Here is a 19,860-nt window from a genome sequence, read left to right as displayed (position 1 = left end):
AATGATTATAGCTCACCCCTAATGTTGATCGTTAAAGTATTAATAACAATCATATATAGAACGTTCAATGTTAATAAAATCGTTTTGTTCATAGACAGGACAGCGAACCGTAGTTGCGTCGATTTTCCGTACTATAACCCTTGTTTATTCGATAAGAATAATAGCTCCATTGTGACTATATACAGAATTATTCGAAACATTCAGTTTGCTTTAGTACAGCATAAGATAAAATATCAGTCGATGTTTTACTTCGTATCGTAACTCATTGAAATGCTTTACATGATAGATTTATAATCTTTTATTCTTTTCCTGTTTTCTGTAATAATTTAAATCGTAATTTTTCCGCCAAAAAAAAAAAAAAGGTTATTAATCAAAAATTTATTCTTGTTCATTATTGTACATATTTATTTATTTATTTATTTATCGTTAAACCAATAATAATAATTCTTCCAAATATTTGGGAAACAAATATTGAAAGAAGCAAGAAGTGGAAAGTGTTTTCATTTTCTTTTCTGTTGCGCAGAGGAGCGGCTGCCATTCAAGCACAAGATTATCTCGAAACTCTTACACTTTCACGTTTGATCATTGTCGGTCGTTGTGACTTGTAAAGACATCGGGATTTAAATTAGCATTCCTCCTTTACTTCTAGATACAGTAGGTATCTATAAATTATGCAAAAATCGAAATATCAACGTTTTATTAGTTTCTTATATATGATTGCAAAAAATAGTAATATAAAATGTTATTTTTAAAGAAAAAATGGATAATATTATATATAAAAAAAAATGAAATAGGGGAGAGAAAGATAGGGTTCTTCTTATATCTGTACACAGAATTTTTAAGTAGAATTCATTCGATTTGCGATGTCATTGTCGGAGTCATTGGCCTCGACGCAATAATAAATCAATCGTAACATAACAAGGAAGCCTAATCGTAGAAAGAAACAGACAGGAAAACATTAAACCTGTTGTATCTTTTGTTCTTGCACAATGTCAAAACATAAATAAGAGATTTAGCTTCAAAGAATTACAAAACAATTTGATTATAATTCTGATCACATATATAGTTTATCAAATTTTCTTTAAAACAAGCTTGATCGCTTAATTTTCCAAACTTTATTTAAAAATTGAATCATATTACTGTTGTGTCATATGTATGTATGATATATAATTATACTTTCTAATAAGATTAAATTCTAATGTCAAAAGTATGGCAATAAATTTTCTTCAATATCCTTTATCCATTTAAATTTCATTACATTTCTAAAAGGAATTAAACATTTCTTAAGTAAAACTCTAACGTGAATAATTCTTAAAAAGATAGATACATAGAAGGAGATAAATATTGAATAATAAAAAAATATCGTTAAGGAAACGAAGGTAGAAATTACTAAAAGTAATAATTATAAGTTTCGAAAAATTCTAGTCCAAAATATAGTATGGTACAAATAAAATCAAAGCAAATCATGCGTCGGTACGCTTTCTATCTGTATCTATATAGTCGTAAAGTTACGGTCGTGCTTCGATTACCAGCCGGAAAATTGTTACAACATCATTTCTGGAACCACACTGGTAAACGGATCTTGCAATCGTTGGAGAGTAAAAAAAGGGCAAACATGTTTCCTTAAACAACTAAAAGTATTCGAAGGACATTAGTCTCTTCTCCGTGTGCGTGACTTGATCGAACTATATGTAAGGTTCATTTTGATAGTTAAATATATACTAGCGATACATAATATATATATATATATATATATATAACAAAGTATCTTCATTTTCTCGGTCATTATTCTTAAATACTTTTAATTAATATTTTATTATATACAGTAAATGGTTACTACATATCAATATTTTCTTCAATATAAGAGAGTTATAAATATTGATATTTTATTACAAATATTGAAACAATTCATTTGAAATACTGACCCAATAAATAGCCAAAAAAAAAAAAAAATCGAAAAATTAAAATAAATGTGTAGTTTTTTCCCCTATATTTTTTATGTAACAATAAGTAGAATATTGTATTATCAAAATAGGTAATAGTATTTATACTATGATTTTCCACAATTCGATTGGAGATAAGTTTCCACGATCTATCGACATTTTTATGCGAAGAAATTTATAGCTCGATTATTTAACAGTTAGACATAAAGAATTGATTATTACGTCGTTATCGACGTATGTACATGCAAATGATAAGAATAACTTTTTCTCTTTCTTCTTCTCTCACGAGGAAACGATCACAGTCATTGTCGCATCGAATCAACACAAAGCATCTAGAGAAGAAATAATATTAGTCGGAATAACGAATTCATCAAGAAATACTGTAATGTTAGTAGTTTCATTGAACATTTATTTTTAATCTCATCATTATTCTTCTTAAATCATTTCTAATATCGTTCTAGCTATCTTATTCGTTGTTATTAAATGTATAAATCAACTCGAGAAAACTTTCTTCGTTATTTCAAAGTTTATCGAAATTATCTAATAAATATTTACAGATGCATAATTCTAATACTTCTGTTAATTGGAAAAATTGATGACATGTATTACACATGTATATACATACTTTCAAAACATATATATATATATATATACATAGTAGTAAAGTTTTTTTCAATAAATGCAGCATAAAATTTGATTTAAAGATTGAGTAAAAAGATGCAAACCATTCGTATAGAAACAATACGATCGATAAATGCAACAAGTAGTTAGTATAACGCCATGCAAGGATACAGCTACGTGTACTGTTTTTTAAATCGTTCGATTAAACCTTACCTTTTCGATCGATTTAAATTGAAATTTCGACAGAAATTATCAAATATTTTCTTTGTTCTCAAGTCTGAATTTAGAGTTTTAGTTTAATAGTAAGTGTTAAATTTTGTTTAAGAATCAAACTCTCTCCCTCTCTTAATGCGAAGAAGAAACGACAGCATTGTCTTTAGTAAACACAAAGCTTCATCTCATTGGAATAAAAAAAGAAAAGAAAAAAAAATAAATTCCATCGTATGTTCAATATATTTTATCTTTTCGCTATTACGTGCGTACACATATATCAATTACGTGACATTAAAAAAAAAATTATTCTCTCTCTTATGCAGCTGATAAGACAATCACAATTCCGTACTGCACGGTACGACATTTTAAATTCAACTTCAGCAAAAGAAAGCAAAGATTTTTTAATGCAACTTCTTGTAATTTTGTGAACTTGACTAGTCATAAAAAAATAATAAATTTTAGATGATTTTTCTTTTGTATTGAAAAAAAATCATAAGCTTTGTACATTTACAATTATGTAAGAAAGTCTTTAAAAAATTATTCACTTTATTTCAATGATAAAATTCACAATGTAGCTTGTAGAGGTCAAGTTTAAAATCATAAATATATGAATGGCAAAGTATTTGATTATTCAAACGACTAAAACGTGTTTTTTAGAAAAAAGAAAGGGAATAGTATCAATGAAATACGTAATTTTCTAATATTATATAATACGATCTATTACTTTTTGCAACTGACCTTTACCAGTTATTATTCATGCTAATTTGGAAAAATATAATTTTAAAACTCACGATTTAATTTTATTTTGTTTTTGTTTTAATTCACAGGTATTTTTATACTAATGGCATTAGGATTAATCGGACTCGCAACAGGCTGCTTTATTCTCGTTTGTCAACCTTACAATTTATTATTCAAATTTAAAGTCATTTTTAGCGAGGGTGGTGAGATATTTGAATTCTGGAGAAAACCTGACGTTGATATTTTTTTGAAAGTCTATCTCTTCAATATTACTAATCATGAGGAATTTTTATCTGGGAAGGACAGCAAGCTCAATTTCCAAGAAGTTGGACCTTACGTGTATAAGTGAGCAAAAACAAGTTTATTGTTTATTCACTTTTTCTTGTTATTATAAAAAAAAAAAAAAAAAAAAAAAGCAATTACAAGTCTTTCTAACCAATCTCGAAAGATAAATTATATCTAACCTTACGTGTACATCTATGCACAGATATATACATGTGTGTGTGTTTTTATAGATACCCAACGATGATTTCATATAATGATATGTAAATTTCTATAATTTAGAGAACATATGGAGCATGGAAACGTCAAGTTTAACAACAATGACACTGTATCTGTTACACCGTTTCATCCTTTAGAATATGTACCGGAAATGAGTAATGGCACCGAACAAGATATTCTCATCTTACCAAATATCGCTCTTCTAGTAAGTAAACAAATTAATTACCACATTATCTCTCCCATTAAAATTTGAATAAATAATATTTGAAAAAAAGTATTAACAAATATACATATCTGGAAATATTTAATACATAAAATAATAGAAAAAAGGTCGCAAAATGTTATTGATAATATAATTTAGCATGCAATTCATATTCTATCATTCGTGTGCGTATAAAAAAAGAACTAAAAATAGATGATATTAACGTGTTTCAAAGAAAGTTATCAAAATTATGAAAACATTTGGATCACATATAATTTACATATAAAAGATATTTCTTTGACGAATAAAATATTTCTCTTGGTTTGATTTATCTGTCGTACTCTGTGTTCAAACTCGTAAAAACTTTGACCTTGACAATACCATGGACTCTCCGTGTTATTCACCTTTCTAAATCGTACGAAGGTTCACGTGTAAAGAATGCACAGAATATATATATATATCTTCCATGCATTCTTATATATATATATATATATATATAAAATACAACAAATAAATTAAAAAAAAAAAAAAATTTTGTTTTTATTTTCAATCTCTTCCAAATTAAATTGCTCGTAGCATCAACGAGAAATAAAAATAGTGAATAGAATAATGTTGAATAATAAATGATCATTCGTAATGTTATGCTAAACATGTATCAGGATATTGATTATTCAGTCAATTCACATACTTACATAAATTCACACATACCACAAATACCTCCCAAATTTTTCTTCTAAATGAATCATCATTCAATAACGGAAGATCTTTGTAAAAGTATATACGAAAGAACAAAGATAAAATTACCTTAAACCTTCATATACAAACAGTTAAACATTCTCAACCGCAGTGTATTTACGAGCTTTGCACGTAACAGACGCTAACGTTTCACTTTCCTCCGAGGTTGTCCACATCCCCCCTCCTCCTCCTCCTCCTCCTCCTCCTCCTCCTCCTCCACCACCACTTCTTCACCTTTCTCCTTCTTCTTCTTTTCATCCTTCTTCAATTGCTACTCCTTTCTAGTACTTTCCTACGCGAAGAAATTACGCGAATTAGTATGAGGTAATCTAACGTTGCGCTCTTGAAGAATTACGAAAAACCTCAAGGAAAATATCCTAATGCTCCGTGACATAAAAAAGAAGAAAAAAACAAAGAGAAGGAGAAATTTCTTTTCTTTAATCGACACATAAAAAAAAAATAAATATCACAATAAATGATAATACTTGACACGAACTGTAAAAATTACGTGTGAAAATTGCATCATCATACATATACTACATTAAATATATATATATATATATATATATTTGATATCATTCCATGGACCTATCAAATTTATAATCAAAAGAACTCCACGAAATAAGCATAAACATATACGTCATATTAACCATATCATCAAAAGTGTGAAGAAGTTTAGAAACGTAACACGTTTGAACACAAAATTCAATGTTAAATGAATCATTTTACGTCTCTTTTAATACGAGAATAATTTAGTTCATAATAATGTGATATATTAAATTTTTAAAAAATATTTTTATAATTTTACGTATTTTTTATACGAAATGAAACTTTTTGAAAAAAATTTTATATCATAACTGTATATTCTTATTAATCATCATTTCTGAACGATTTTCATCGATTAAATCATTGATTAAACTATCGATCAAAAACAAAACGCATGTTCTCTTTTTGTGATGAAATATTGCAGGTCATGCGTAAAAGTAATTTCACGTAATGTAACATGAAGAAATACTTGACTTTGACACAAACATGATTTCTTTGTGAAATCTCCAAGGCAAATTTCATAAAAACATGATTTACCATTGGTATCATATAACAATATTCCAATAACATCAATCTTAATTCCTTTCAAAGGAAATATAAGATTAATTGATAAAATTAATTAAATTATCGACATAATTTAATCCTCTGACAATGAGCGTCGAAGAACATTCTATTAAACTTCCATTAAATTCTATCCAAACTTTAATTTAATAAGCTGTATCTCCACTATCGCTTACACGTGGATTCCTGAAGTTCGTTACTCACATTCAGAGGGTTAAATAACTTATTATTAAAATATACATTTTTATAAATTGTCATTTTCAGAGCATAACCAATGTGATGAGAGAAGCATCGTACTTTACAAGATGGGGCTTAAATTTATTGATATTTCAAACAGACACGAAACCATTGGTTCCAATGACTGCTCGAGAATTCATGTTCGGTTACGAATCCACTCTGGTTACTCTAGGGAATAAACTCATGCCAGCTTGGATCAAATTTGATAAACTTGGTCTCATCGATAGAGTAAGTTACATAATATTTCTTTAATTAATTTTAATTTTCATTTACACGAGCATATTAAAAAAAATTCTATAATAATGACTCAGTTAAGAAATCATTTACTTTTCACAATAACAAGCATGACACATCAAAATAGCGAACCTTCTAGTACTAGAATCGTGACAACTACTGTATAATAATAACATTGAATACCAATTCGTGGTAATGATTTTTCAAGAACTATGTTATTTCATCGTTATAATCATGACTTACATAATGAAAAATTTTTCATCATTGCGAAATCTTAATCTTCTTCCTATTTTGCTTTTTTGTATTTTTCTTTTTTTTTTTTTTTCCTTTATTCTTTTTAGATGTATGACTTCGATGGTGATTATGAGACCATTTACACCGGGGGTGACGATATAAAGATGACTGGTTTAATCGACAAATACAACGGAAATATTGATCTTCCCTATTGGAAAGGAAAATGTGCGAATATTCATGGTGCCAGTGATGGAACTAAATTTCCAACTTATATTCAACCTAACGATACACTTCTTTTCTTTCGAAAAAGTCTTTGTCGCAGTGCTCACATGGTGAGTTTAAATTATCGCTATTGTTAACCCTTTCATAAGCTTTTGTATATATGAATATATTTATCCTTGGTATAGTACAATTATAAGTATTATACTATTATTATTAATATATTATACGATAATAATTATACTAAAAAAAAAAACAAAAAAAAACAAAAAAAAATTAAAATCTTAAAATCTTATTTTCGCATTTGCTTAATTATATATAAATAATATTTAAGTATGTTATAAAGGTATACTAATGTATTTATTTCTAAATTGTCTTCTGTCAAGCATTCTATATCAATAATTTTCAAGCAAAAATCTAATAAGCATAACAGCATACACAACTTTAAAAGTGGTACTATATATAATTTTTTGTAGATATAAACAGAAGAATAGTGAGTTATAGGAATTTAATATTATTCCTACATATTAAAATATCATTTATAGGGGAAAATAATTATTAACGACATATACACATATTACAGACGCGAACTGGTGAAAAAGTTGTAAAAGGCTTATATGCTTACAAATATAATTTCATGGAGAACGAAATGGACAATGGTGCTTATAACAAAGAAAACAAGTGTTTCTGCCGTGAAGAACGTTGTTTACCACCAGGTTTGATAGATGTAACCGCTTGTTATTACGGTAAGCTAAATGTCTTTTTTTTCATTTTCTTTCTTTTGTTTCCAATTCGATCTAAGAATTTCAATGAAATCTTTTCAACATATTGTTTTTATTTGCATCAATTACGTATTAATAAGTAATGTTATTTGTTACATTGTTAATGACCATACATAGACAGTATAATAATTGTTGGATAATCGATTATTTTATTATGTCATTAAATTTAGAAAAAAAAATAATGCGCAACAATCGTAAAATTCTAACGAGCAAAAAAGTTAAATAAAAATTTATTTTGTTATGATGTCACCTTCTGATGTCACAAACAATCCATTTATCAAATTTTCTTTACATAAAATAATATTTTTAAATAATTCGTAATTATTAGAAAGATTGTTCTTTGGTTTTAACTTGTATTTGTCTGACTTTTTTCAGGTTTCCCGATAGCATTGTCCTTTCCACATTTTTACAAATCTCATCCATCTCTACTCGAAGCGGTAAACGGTTTGCAACCAAACGCGGAAAAACACGAATCATATTTTTATATACAACCAGAATCAGGCTTACCGGTTGATTTGGCTTTCCGTTTTCAAATTAACATGGCGTTCCAGGAAATCGGACATATGGCCAGAGTAGAAAAGTTTTCTAACTTTGTTCTCCCTCTTCTTTGGTTCGAAATAGTAAGTACCGATATCAAAACGATATTAAAAGCAAAAAGTAAATTAAAAGCAAAGTTTTGATTTACACAAATGATATCTCTAGCGCCATCTACAAGCAATCATTGTACTAATTCTTTGCTGAACATGTTGGCGCTTTTTATGAATTGTAATAATTATATAAAATGTTTTTCTTCTCTTTTTTAGGGAATGTATGAATTACCATCGAAGAGAAACGTATTATTTTATATATATTTAAATGTTTTACCAATATTGCAAGAAGTCGTTATATATCTTCTGTTCATTTTTGGTACAATTTTTCTTATTTGGAGTGTCGTTAAAATACTTCTTTATCGTCCGAAAGAATCAACGGGTAATGGTGAATGGTTCGAAGAAGAAATGCAAAGAAAACGATTACAATTTTTAAATGACAGATCTTCCTTTACGAAAACGAAAGAAACAGAAAGTCATTACAATACTTTGCTTAATAAATCAGAAAACAAAGCGGCATCCAATACATGAAATGAATTATCAATAATGAAGAAAATAATCGTTTGATTGTTATCTCATAAAAATCGATTTGAGATATAGAAAGAGGCTATCGTTATCAAGGATTACATTTATACTTATATATAATATATATTTAATCAAAAATTTAATGTTCTTTCGTAACTAAATGAATATGGGAAAGGAAAATATGTACGACAATAAAGGTTCAAGAATTCGATAATGCTAAATAGAAGAAAGTTTTTGGTCTGCCCATTTTTTTAAGTAAATTATAAAGAAAATGGAAAAAAATTCTAGTAAATCAATCTAATTTGATATTCTTATAAATTTTAGTACAAATCGTTTGGTTTAATTAATTATGATTGTTGAATAATCTTTAATAATTTTCATTTAGTATATCAATGAATAATTAATAGTAATTGAACTGACTTTTATCAAGAATATCGTTGTATTCCTATTTTGAAGTAAATACGTATTTTAAGCATATTATTACATATACGTTTTTGCATTTCGTATACAAAATGATTGTGATTAATTTTTAAAGAAGTAAATATGTAAATATGTAAATAACATTATAGAAAAAGTAAGACAACTTTTACGTAACAAAATTAATAATTGTTGGTGTACTTATTGCGTAATAGATAATAACACAAGGCATTTCGACACATGTATATGCGTATACGTAAATTATTTTCTTAAGGTGTTATTATTTTTAAAAAGTAGAAAGAAATGATATTTGATAAGAAATCAATAATTATTATGAACGACAATTGGGGAGAGTATTGTCGTGTCTCGTCAAAAAAAAAATTGATTTTTTTTTTTCATATTCTTATAGTTTAAATTCTTAAAAACAGGTCTTAACAATTTTAAAGTAAAACATTAAATGCGTTTCTTTCAAAGCAGCACTTTTTAAAGAAACTACTTCGATCGACTTGCAATTTTGCAACAGACATATAAAGTATATGTCAAGCTATTATTAAATTAGCTATTTTGTTAATTTCTTTAATATTAATATTTTTTTAGGATGTGAGAAATGAAAATTTTGTAGTAAAAATCGAAGTTCTCTATTTTAAGTACTGTCACTTTGTTAATCTGTTTTTTTAATTCCTTCCGTCCAACAAAATGAATAAAACATTCTGAATATAACCAAAAGAAATATGCTCGTTTATGATGCCTAGACGTTTCTCTAAAAGTTCTCGGACCGTCGTAAGCACACGTCTCGCATTCTCTTAGAACACAAAACCCGCTGACATTTTTTTTATACATCTTTGTTATTTTACTATATTTTGATTCGATGTCTTGTTCTATTTAAAAAAAAAAAAACATCAGGGAAACATGCATGTCTCAAAAAGTTGTGCTGAAATAACTTCATTCCCCGTAATCACTAATAAACTTTAATGTCTCATACGGTGAGACAACGGAGTGCAAACGGTTAATATAACTGCAAAAAAAAAAAAAATAACACTGTAGATTAAAACGTTTCTTTAAATTAAATTCCCAAAAATTACTACAAAAACAGATGCTCATACTAGAATAACCACTTAAATGATTATTATGATACAATGTATGTATTTTAAACAACAAATAATGTCCGTGATTAAACACTAGCGATCTTGCCAATTTAATAATCTCAAGAGCGTAGATAATAACAAGCATTTAATTTTTAATAAAGATTTCTATAAAAATATTCACAATGTTACTAGTCTATTAATATTTTTGTATTTTGCAAAAAAGATTCAAGAAGAACTTGATATAATTGGATATTTAGTTTTTAAATTTTATTATAAATATTAAAAATAATTAGAGGTAATATGTATGCAATCAATGACAAATAAATAAATATAATCCTTCGTATAAATATACTTATACAATTCGTATATATATATATATATATATATATATATATATATATATATATATATATATATATATATATACACTTACAAAATTTAATAGACTTATATATGGCAAAAATATTTTATGATATTACCTTCAATAAGATAAGTGAAACAACAGTGCAAAATGTTGTATTGATGATTATCGTACCTTAGATTAGATTATTTTTTAACTTAAATTACTGTAGTAGTATAGATTACTTCTTTAACGGTTCTATAATTAAAACAAACACTATCTGTTACATCTTTGTTTTTATTTCTTAAATTAATTATTATTCTTTGGCTTCTATGTTTTTTCTTTTTTCTTATGAGTATCGTCGTCAAATGAATCATTAACTTTACGCTTATTTACTTCCTTATGCACTTTAACTTCACTTATAAGCTTTTCATTATCACTTAAAATGTCTGTTTTATTATCAAGTCTAGTTTCTTTAATTGTGTCTTTACTAATGGAACTTCTAGAAAGTAGAGTTTGTTCACAAAAAATGTTATCTTTTGGGACGATATTTTTACTAACTTTCTTCTCTTTAATACTCGTTTTAGGTATATTACGCATCTTATCCTTTGCAGTTTGAATATTATTTTCATTAATTATTTTGGCTGAAATAAAACCAACACTTTTAAAATTGTTACCACCTTTTATCGTCGTTTCTCTTTCTTCATGTTCAGTCATCGTTATTTTAATTTCGTTATTAATACCAGTTAAATTATAATTTTTATTAGATTCATTCTTTTCACTATCTTTTAGTTGATTTTTATTTTTGATTTCTAAAGCTGTCTTAAATGTGGTATCATGAGAACTATTACTTGATTTACTTTGTAAATATGACATGATACTGCATTGTTTAGTTTTTTCCTTTTTCATTGTATTATTACTCTTTAATCTGTTTTGACCATCATTTAAATTCATATTCTCTGTTTTAGATGTTGCTTTTTTAGAATTATCTTCATTATTAATACTATATTCTTTTAATGCTTCGTGTGGCGTATTGCTATCAGTACATTTTCGTATAGACGAAATCTAAATACAATATATATATAAATATATATATATACCTCTTTTATATTATAAATATAATACATATATAAAGATTAAACAATTTCATTCATGTGATTAATATATTATACATACCAATTTAGACATATCAAATTTGTACTTGTTAAGAAGTGTTGTACTACAGAGCTTATTGTATTCTAATTGATAAGCAATATTATGCATATCTTTTTCTTGAAAATTTTTCTCCAGTTTTTCACACACGTGTTTATAATTTTCATATAAAACCGTTTTTAATCTATCATAAAAATATTCTCGTAGCTAAATCAAATTAAAAGGAAAAATATATTTATTAAAAAAACAGAATCTTTTATCAATTCAAAGTATATCTAGTTTAATAATTACTTACTTGTACAGTTAAACCCTTTATTTTTATATCAGAACTATCAGCAGCGCGAACATTAGCTTGTTCAGCATCTTTATCATTTTGTTTCCGTACCTAAACCAACATTAAATGAAAATATTGTTATATGTACGCGTACTTAAATACATATACATACTTCTTCATTACGATTGTTATTTCGACGCAAAGAAAACTGCTTTTCAATGAATTCTTTAGTTTCTCGTTTAGCACTGGTGATTAGTCTTTCTCTTGAACTTGATTCTTCATACTCATTCCTATAAATATAAATTTTATTTATATTAAAAAAATTGGACATGACACTAAATCAAATAGTTATAAATATATATACATTTTTTTTATGTAATTTCTATTCAGCACTTACATATCATCATATTTAGAAAGTGCAAAACCATCTGTCATACTCGAAGATTTTTTCGAATATGTACCTGATCGTGGTCGATACATTTCAAATTGAGAAATTCTTGCTTGAACAATATCTTTATTTTTACATACATCACAACGATTTTTGCACGCAGGTGGGCTATCTCCAAAGTATTTAGAAAATACACCATGTCGACATCTAAAGAAAAATTTTACATTAAAGATTGAATCAAATATTATATTAGTAAATAAATTATATAAAAAATTAATTTTTAAATATTTTACTTGGCCTCAAGACAATATGCAACACTTTTTTCAAAATTCTTCCATCGTACTTTTCCAAGTTCTGTATTTTTCTGAGAATGTTCTTCTTTTATTAAAAATGATATAGCTCCAAATTCTTCATTACTAAAATATATCCTACAAAAGGCTGGATTACCATCTCTACCTGATCTACCAGATTCCTGATAATATGCTGCAATATTTTGTGGAACTGTCCAATGTACTACAAATCTAATTAAAAAAGTAATATATTTAGAAAATTCAATACACATATACATACAAGAGCAATGTAAGATATCTGTTATATTTAATTATATTGTACTTATGTAATACCTTACAGTTGGTTTATCAACACCCATTCCAAAACTGCATGTCGCTGCAATAACTGGTACTTCACCTACTGTCCACTTATTCTGAACTTCATTACGTTCTTGATTTTTCAAACCTATATATTGAATATTTTAACATAAAAAAAGAAATAAATAAGAGAAGTTAGTTGGTAGTATGAAATATTTCACGGATGGATTCGTTAATTTTAAAACTCTAAATATAAAAATATTGATAATATAGTTCATGACACCAACCAATTATTAATCTATTTTAATTATTTCCACGTACCAGCATGATATGCCAAAGTTGGAATGTTAAACGTACTCAATTTATTAGCTATAATTTCTGTGGTTTCCTTTTTTCTACAATAAATAATGCCACAATTTCTTTTAGCCTGTAATCATTGATATTCATTATTTATTATAATAACATAGAAAATTAGTAAAAAGTAAATAAATGATAATATAAGAATGATTCTAATTACTTTTGGCATAGAATCATTTAATGGACCAAGGGCTTCCACAATGAAATTTTTAAGATGATCAAATGGTTTATCTAATATATCTAAAAACCATACATCGTAATAAAGATTAGAACGAAAGACTGGAGTTGAAAATTTTAATGGATTTTTCATGTTCAATGTCTGTAATATGTCATCAACTACCTAAAAAAACGTGAACATAAATAAATTGTTTAATAATTTATTAATTAGTATACGTACCTCTTTCGCAGCTGTAGCAGTTAGAGCAATTATAGGAATTTTAGGGCAAAGTTTTTTAAATATACCTAATTGTCTATAACTAGGTCTAAAATCATGACCCCATTGACTTAAACAATGTGCTTCATCAACAACAAAATAAGATAGAGCCTTAGATTTTTGCAACTTCATTACAATCTCCTATAATTTGACAAGATAACAGTAATAGAGAATAATTACATTATTACATTAAGTTACGTAGATATTTCCTAAACATAACTTTTCTTACTTGAAAATGCTGTTGTGCTCCCATTTCAGGTGTAACATATAATAATTTAATTTTTGGTGAATTAGATGATAATTCTTTCATTATTGCATTTCTATCTTTGACAGATGTATTTGAATTTAACGAAACTGCCTTAATTTTCTTACTAACTAAAAAATCCACTTGATTCTATATGGAATATTTGTTAAGATCATTTTTAGTATAATCATGTATTTTGGCAATATCATAATATCATATATATATATATAAATATTTTTAAAAATACTTATGTACCTTCATTAGAGCTAATAGCGGTGAAAATACGATTGTAACTTTATCTTCCTTCATTATTGCAGGTAATTGAAAGCAAAGTGACTTGCCTGATCCAGTGGGCATACATACGTAAACATCTTGTTTACCTAAAATTATTTCTGATTTATTCATTATTTCTTTTCTATTTTTTAGAGAAATATCTTGACATATTATATTTTATAAGTTATATAAATATTTACAATCTACATATATTGACACTTAGTAAAAGGTTTGTTATTTAAAAAAAGAAATTTATTTACATATGCAAAATAGAAATTTCCAACCTTTATAAATAGCAGTAGTGGCACGTTCCTGAATGTCACTTTTAAAATGATCATAACCAAATACAGATTTTAATACGTTTGATAACATTTTAATGTTAATTATTAGAATAAAGGTAATACAAAAAATATCTTAATAATACTGATTATCATTAAAACAAGCACATTTTCAAATGAACTTAAAGACGAAACAGTGGTTGTCAAAGTTAGCTCCATTCCTCCATTTTATCATAGTTCAGAATATTATTCCTTTGAAAAAAAAAATCTATTAAATACAAGAAATGAAAAGAAAAGAACATTCTTCAACTCTTCAATTTATTTTCAAGAATTATAAAAATATAGATCCAAATATGATATTATTTTAATTTAATAGTAATTACATTATAATGTTACTTTATTTAACTGTTAAAAATTCTAATTACAATCAAAAATGCGCGGAAAATCTATTTTTGAAATAGATACTGACAATGTGTGGCATCCCGCACCTGCTCGGTGCTGACACCCCATGGTTGACTATCCGTAGCTCTGACGTCTTGGATGTGGCGATACGTGCCTAGTGTATCGACGCGGCACACTGGCGCCCTTCCTCCCTATGCGGGTACTGGTCTAACTAAACCCAAGTTGAATGTAACGGTCGAAATGTAAGTTAGTCCTATATATGGCGTCCAAGAGTTTAGTTGTATCTTGTTAATAAATTTATATATTTTTGTTACTTTAATTGACGACTATCGCGTAAATCTCCAGATCAACCTTTTCCGTTAACCTTGTTCCCCACATAAATAATTGGTGCCGAAACCCGGGAATATAAAAAAAGGAAAAAAATGGAAATTCAGGGAACAAAGACCGGTACAGCAAAAAATGGCGCAGATAGTCGAACAGAGAACAAAGGACCCGAGATACAGGCAAGCGAATTTCGTAGCGTTAAATTAGCTCCTTTCATGAGAGACGAACCAACGCTATGGTTCATGATGCTAGAGCGTGAATTCGCAGCTTATAATGTACGCTCTGATGCCGTAAAAAGCGCAGCAGTTGTCCGACATTTGGATGTTGCGACCTTGAAAATTGTGGCGGACATAATTGCCACCACGTCTAACGATTCATATACTGAAATAAAGGAGGCATTGATCACACGCTTAACAGCGTCGGAAGAATCAAAATTTCGACAACTCCTTACAGGCTTGGAGCTACAGAACAAAAAACCTTCAGTTCTGCTAAGAGAAATGAAATTATTAGCAGGAGACAATGTAAGTACCCAAGTCCTACAAACCCTATGGTTACAGAGATTGCCAACGAGAATACAGGAAGTACTAGCAGTCGTAGAAGACGTTGGTCTCGAACGTCTAGCAACCCTAGCCGATAAAACAATAGAAAGAACAGGGCATTATGAGGTAGCAACCATAGTTGACAAAAGCTCGGGAGACGAAACACAAGATAGAAAACTACATGACGAAATGGCACAGCTCACAGAAAAAATGGCCCACCTGGAAACCTTAGTAAGAGGTAAATATCATGGCAGACAATATGATCGACCAGTTTATCATTCCAGGAATAGATCAAGATCTAGGAGTCGTAATAGGAATAGACCATGCTATTTCCATGCAAAATTTGGCGAAAAGTCATGGAGATGTCGTAAACCTTGTAACTGGACCGGCCCAGATCAGCGAAAACAGGGAAACTAGATACACCATCTAATATTGAGGCGATTGGAGATGGTGCACAGAGACAAAGCCGCCTCATAATTCCAGACAGAATATCCGGAATAAGATTTTTGATAGACACAGGCGCTGATATATCTGTTATCCCAAAAACATCTGGTGACAGGAGAACATTAGACAGCGAATATAACCTATATGCTGCAAACGGTTCAACCATTCATACGTATGGTAAAAAAGTACTTTCCATAAACCTAGGCTTACGTAGACAATTTATATGGAAGTTCACAGTTGCAAAAACAACAAGAGCAATTTTGGGAGTAGATTTCCTAGGATATTATAATTTACTGGTGGACATAAAAAATAAAAAATTGATTGATGGCAAAACGCAACTTGCTAGCAGAGGTGAAATTAGCAATTCCAGTCACCCCACAATTACTACGATCAATAGCAGTAGTGGATGTCACGAGCTGCTAAGGAAATTCGTGGCGATCACCAAGCCAAACTTCACCAATAGTACAAAGCATCGAGTTCAACATTACATAGTAACTAAAGGACCTCCAATTACAGAAAAAGCGAGACGTCTTCCACCCGAAAAACTTAAAGCTGCAAAAAAAGAATTCGAATTAATGCTAAAACAAGGTATTTGTCAACCGTCAAAAAGTCAATGGGCTAGTCCTTTACATATGGTAAGGAAGAAAACTGGAGAATGGAGACCATGCGGTGACTACCGTAGGCTCAATAGTATAACTCAACCAGATAGGTATCCTCTTCCTCATATACACGACTTTACACATCAGTTAGAAGGCTCAAAAATATACTCAGTTTTAGATCTCGCTCGTGCTTATCATCAAATTCCCATAGCTCCTGAAGACAGAGAAAAAACAGCATTAATTACACCATTCGGTTTATTCGAATATCTGGTAATGCCTTTTGGTTTATGCAATGCAGCACAATCTTTCCAGAGATTTATGGACACGGTATTACGTAACCTTCACTACTGTTATTGCTATATAGATGACATATTAATAGCTTCTAAATCAGTAGAAGAACATTACCAACATCTACAAACAGTATTTAAAAGATTAGAGGAGTACGGTTTATCTATAAATATAGACAAATGCATATTGGCAAAGGAAAAAGTCAGGTATTTGGGTTTTGAAATAAGCTCTGCTGGTATTGCACCGTTGACAGAACGAGTTCAGGCAATTCAGAATTACCCCAAACCTAAAACGATAACAGACCTAAGACGTTTTCTAGGTATACTAAATTTCTATAGGAGGTTTATACCAAAAGCAGCAGAAACTCATATATTGCTAAACTCCTTACTAACTGGAACAAAAAAAAGAGACAAACGTCCGATAAAATGGACTCCACTCACAGAAGAAGCATTTGAGTTATGTAAAAAACAAATATCAGATACATCACTGCTACACTATCCTAAGGAAAACGCAAAACTACGATTATCAACTGATGCTTCAGACAAGGCGATTGGAGCTGTCTTGGAACAATTGGAAAATGACGAATGGAAACCTCTCGGATTTTTCTCTAGAAAACTCGAAAAAGCTCAACTCAAATATAGCACTTATGATCGAGAACTTTTGGCCATCTACAAAAGTATAAAATTTTTCAAACATCTTCTAGAAGGCCAAGACATAACTATACAAACCGACCATAAACCATTGACTCAAGCTTTTCACCAGAAATCCGACAAAGCCACTCCAAGACAATTAAGACACCTAGATTATATCGGCCAATTTACAACAAAAATAGTACATATAACAGGCCAAAATAACCAAATAGCAGACACGCTATCGAGAATCGAGCAAATTGACATGCCAACCATAATCTCCACTGAAGAACTCATCAGAGAACAAACTACAGATGAAGAACTTCAACAGATTTTAAAGGGAAGCATGCCTATGTGGAAGCTGTACAAAATTAGAATAAACGATTCAAACTCCTACCTGTATTGTGACATAGAGAAAGATGATATACGTCCATACGTACCGAACAGTCTACGTAAAAGAATTTTCAATGCCACCCATAACTTATCGCATCCCAGTGGTAGAAACACCAAGAGAATCATCGCGAAAAGTTTCGTATGGCCAAAAATGAACGCAGACATCAGAGAATGGAGTAGAACATGCATTAAGTGCCAGAAAAGCAAAATACAACGCCATAATAAAATCACTCCGGAAAAAATAGAGGTACCCAAGGGACGATTCGAACACATCCATATAGATATCGTAGGACCATTACCACCATCAAAAGGATATACATATTGTCTTACAATGATAGATCGTTTTACAAGATGGCCTGAAGCCACTCCAATAAAAGATATAACAGCTGACACAGTAGCAACCGCATTATATAGCACATGGATCGCTAGATTTGGAGCTCCGGTTACGATTACTACAGACCAAGGTACACAATTCGAATCTCAATTATTTAATGCACTGACTAAACTTTTAGGTTGCACAAGAACTCGCACAACAGCTTATCATCCAGCTTCAAATGGAATAATAGAGCGATGGCATCGATCTCTCAAAACAGCTATAATTTGTAGCGGTTCAACAGAATGGGTTGATATTTTACCAACAGTTTTATTAGGTTTACGTACTAGCTATAAGGAAGATTTAAAAGCAAGCGCAGCAGAAATGCTATATGGAGTAACGCTAAGACTTCCCGGAGAATTTTTTCTAAATGAAGAGCTACCAGATAATCCACAGATGTATATAGAAAAATTCAGAGAACATATGAGAAGAATACGTCCTGTACCAACAGCACATCATATAAAAAGCAAACCTTTCGTACACAAAACCTTGTACAGCTGCACCCATGTTTTTGTAAGAGTAGACGCAATGAAAAAGTCATTAGACGCACCATACGAAGGACCATTTCCAATAATAGAAAGACTGACAGATCATGTTTTTAAAATAGATTACAAAGGAATAGCAACAAATATGTCTACAGAACGTTTAAAACCAGCGTTTTTTGAAAACCTACAAGAAAAGAAAACTGTGCAATTTAAAACTTATTAGGTACCAAAGATTATTAACCTCAAAGACTGTACATATTGTTAAGAATAAGATAGGTTAAATGTTAGGGAGGGAGTGGTTGTGGCGATACGTGCCTAGTGTATCGACGCGGCACACTGGCGCCCTTCCTCCCTATGCGGGTACTGGTCTAACTAAACCCAAGTTGAATGTAACGGTCGAAATGTAAGTTAGTCCTATATATGGCGTCCAAGAGTTTAGTTGTATCTTGTTAATAAATTTATATATTTTTGTTACTTTAATTGACGACTATCGCGTAAATCTCCAGATCAACCTTTTCCGTTAACCTTGTTCCCCACATTGGACCAGGACGGTGCCGACATCTCGCGGCTGCCAGCGCTAAGTTCGGCAGACGAACCCAAAAACTACTAGAGGTGCGCGTAAAGCACTATAGAGATGAGTACTCTCATCCGCCATTTTTGCTCCTCGAGTGAACGGAC

General features: G+C 29.5%; 2 protein-coding genes across 5 annotated transcripts in view; one reads left to right on the top strand and one right to left on the bottom strand.

The window, feature by feature from the left end:
* Nucleotides 1–11,006, top strand: part of LOC107064675 (scavenger receptor class B member 1) — a 23,137-nt gene extending 12,131 nt beyond the window's left edge. For 2 of the 3 annotated variants that reach the window (XM_015317644.2, XM_015317643.2), the window contains 7 exons: nt 3,605–3,860; nt 4,080–4,221; nt 6,325–6,525; nt 6,873–7,097; nt 7,568–7,730; nt 8,142–8,386; nt 8,570–11,006. In XM_015317644.2, coding sequence (XP_015173130.2) covers nt 3,605–3,860; nt 4,080–4,221; nt 6,325–6,525; nt 6,873–7,097; nt 7,568–7,730; nt 8,142–8,386; nt 8,570–8,884 — 1,547 coding nt within the window. In that variant the 3' untranslated portion in view covers nt 8,885–11,006. Of the gene's footprint in view, nt 1–2,313; nt 2,331–3,604; nt 3,861–4,079; nt 4,222–6,324; nt 6,526–6,872; nt 7,098–7,567; nt 7,731–8,141; nt 8,387–8,569 lie in introns of those variants that run through there. The other variant, XM_089171322.1, reaches the window with a different exon arrangement.
* LOC107064639 (ATP-dependent DNA helicase Q5) lies at nt 11,000–19,860 on the bottom strand. 2 transcript variants are annotated; one of them, XM_089171320.1, is made up of 14 exons: nt 19,720–19,860; nt 14,713–15,241; nt 14,411–14,547; nt 14,141–14,305; nt 13,876–14,052; nt 13,639–13,818; nt 13,443–13,548; nt 13,158–13,269; nt 12,828–13,055; nt 12,544–12,741; nt 12,319–12,436; nt 12,168–12,257; nt 11,897–12,079; nt 11,000–11,785 (listed from the first exon to the last, which is right to left on the bottom strand). In XM_089171320.1, exons 2-14 carry the CDS (start codon nt 14,798–14,800, stop codon nt 11,051–11,053), a joined length of 2,517 nt encoding a protein of 838 aa, XP_089027446.1. In that variant the 5' UTR covers nt 14,801–15,241; nt 19,720–19,860; the 3' UTR covers nt 11,000–11,050. The 2 variants fall into 2 exon arrangements, with proteins under 2 accessions (XP_089027446.1, XP_089027447.1); XM_089171321.1 differs by having other exon boundaries at nt 14,411–14,535.

Source organism: Polistes dominula, unplaced genomic scaffold, assembly GCF_049000335.1.
Source record: "Polistes dominula isolate Pdom_NZ unplaced genomic scaffold, Pdom_raw_medaka contig_31, whole genome shotgun sequence".
Lineage (NCBI taxonomy): Eukaryota > Metazoa > Arthropoda > Insecta > Hymenoptera > Vespidae > Polistes > Polistes dominula.
This window is presented reverse-complemented; position numbering and strand designations above follow the sequence as displayed.

Bases quoted from the DNA above. Each gene is read 5' to 3' on its own strand.
- LOC107064639 (XM_089171320.1), bottom strand. From the start codon at position 14,800: ATGTTATCAAACGTATTAAAATCTGTATTTGGTTATGATCATTTTAAA. The intron at 14,548-14,712 runs GTTGGAAATTTC...TGAATAAATCAG, and splicing joins CACTACTGCTATTTATAAAG to AAATAATTTTAGGTAAACAA. The intron at 13,819-13,875 runs GTACGTATACTA...ACGTTTTTTTAG, and splicing joins CTGCTACAGCTGCGAAAGAG to GTAGTTGATGACATATTACA.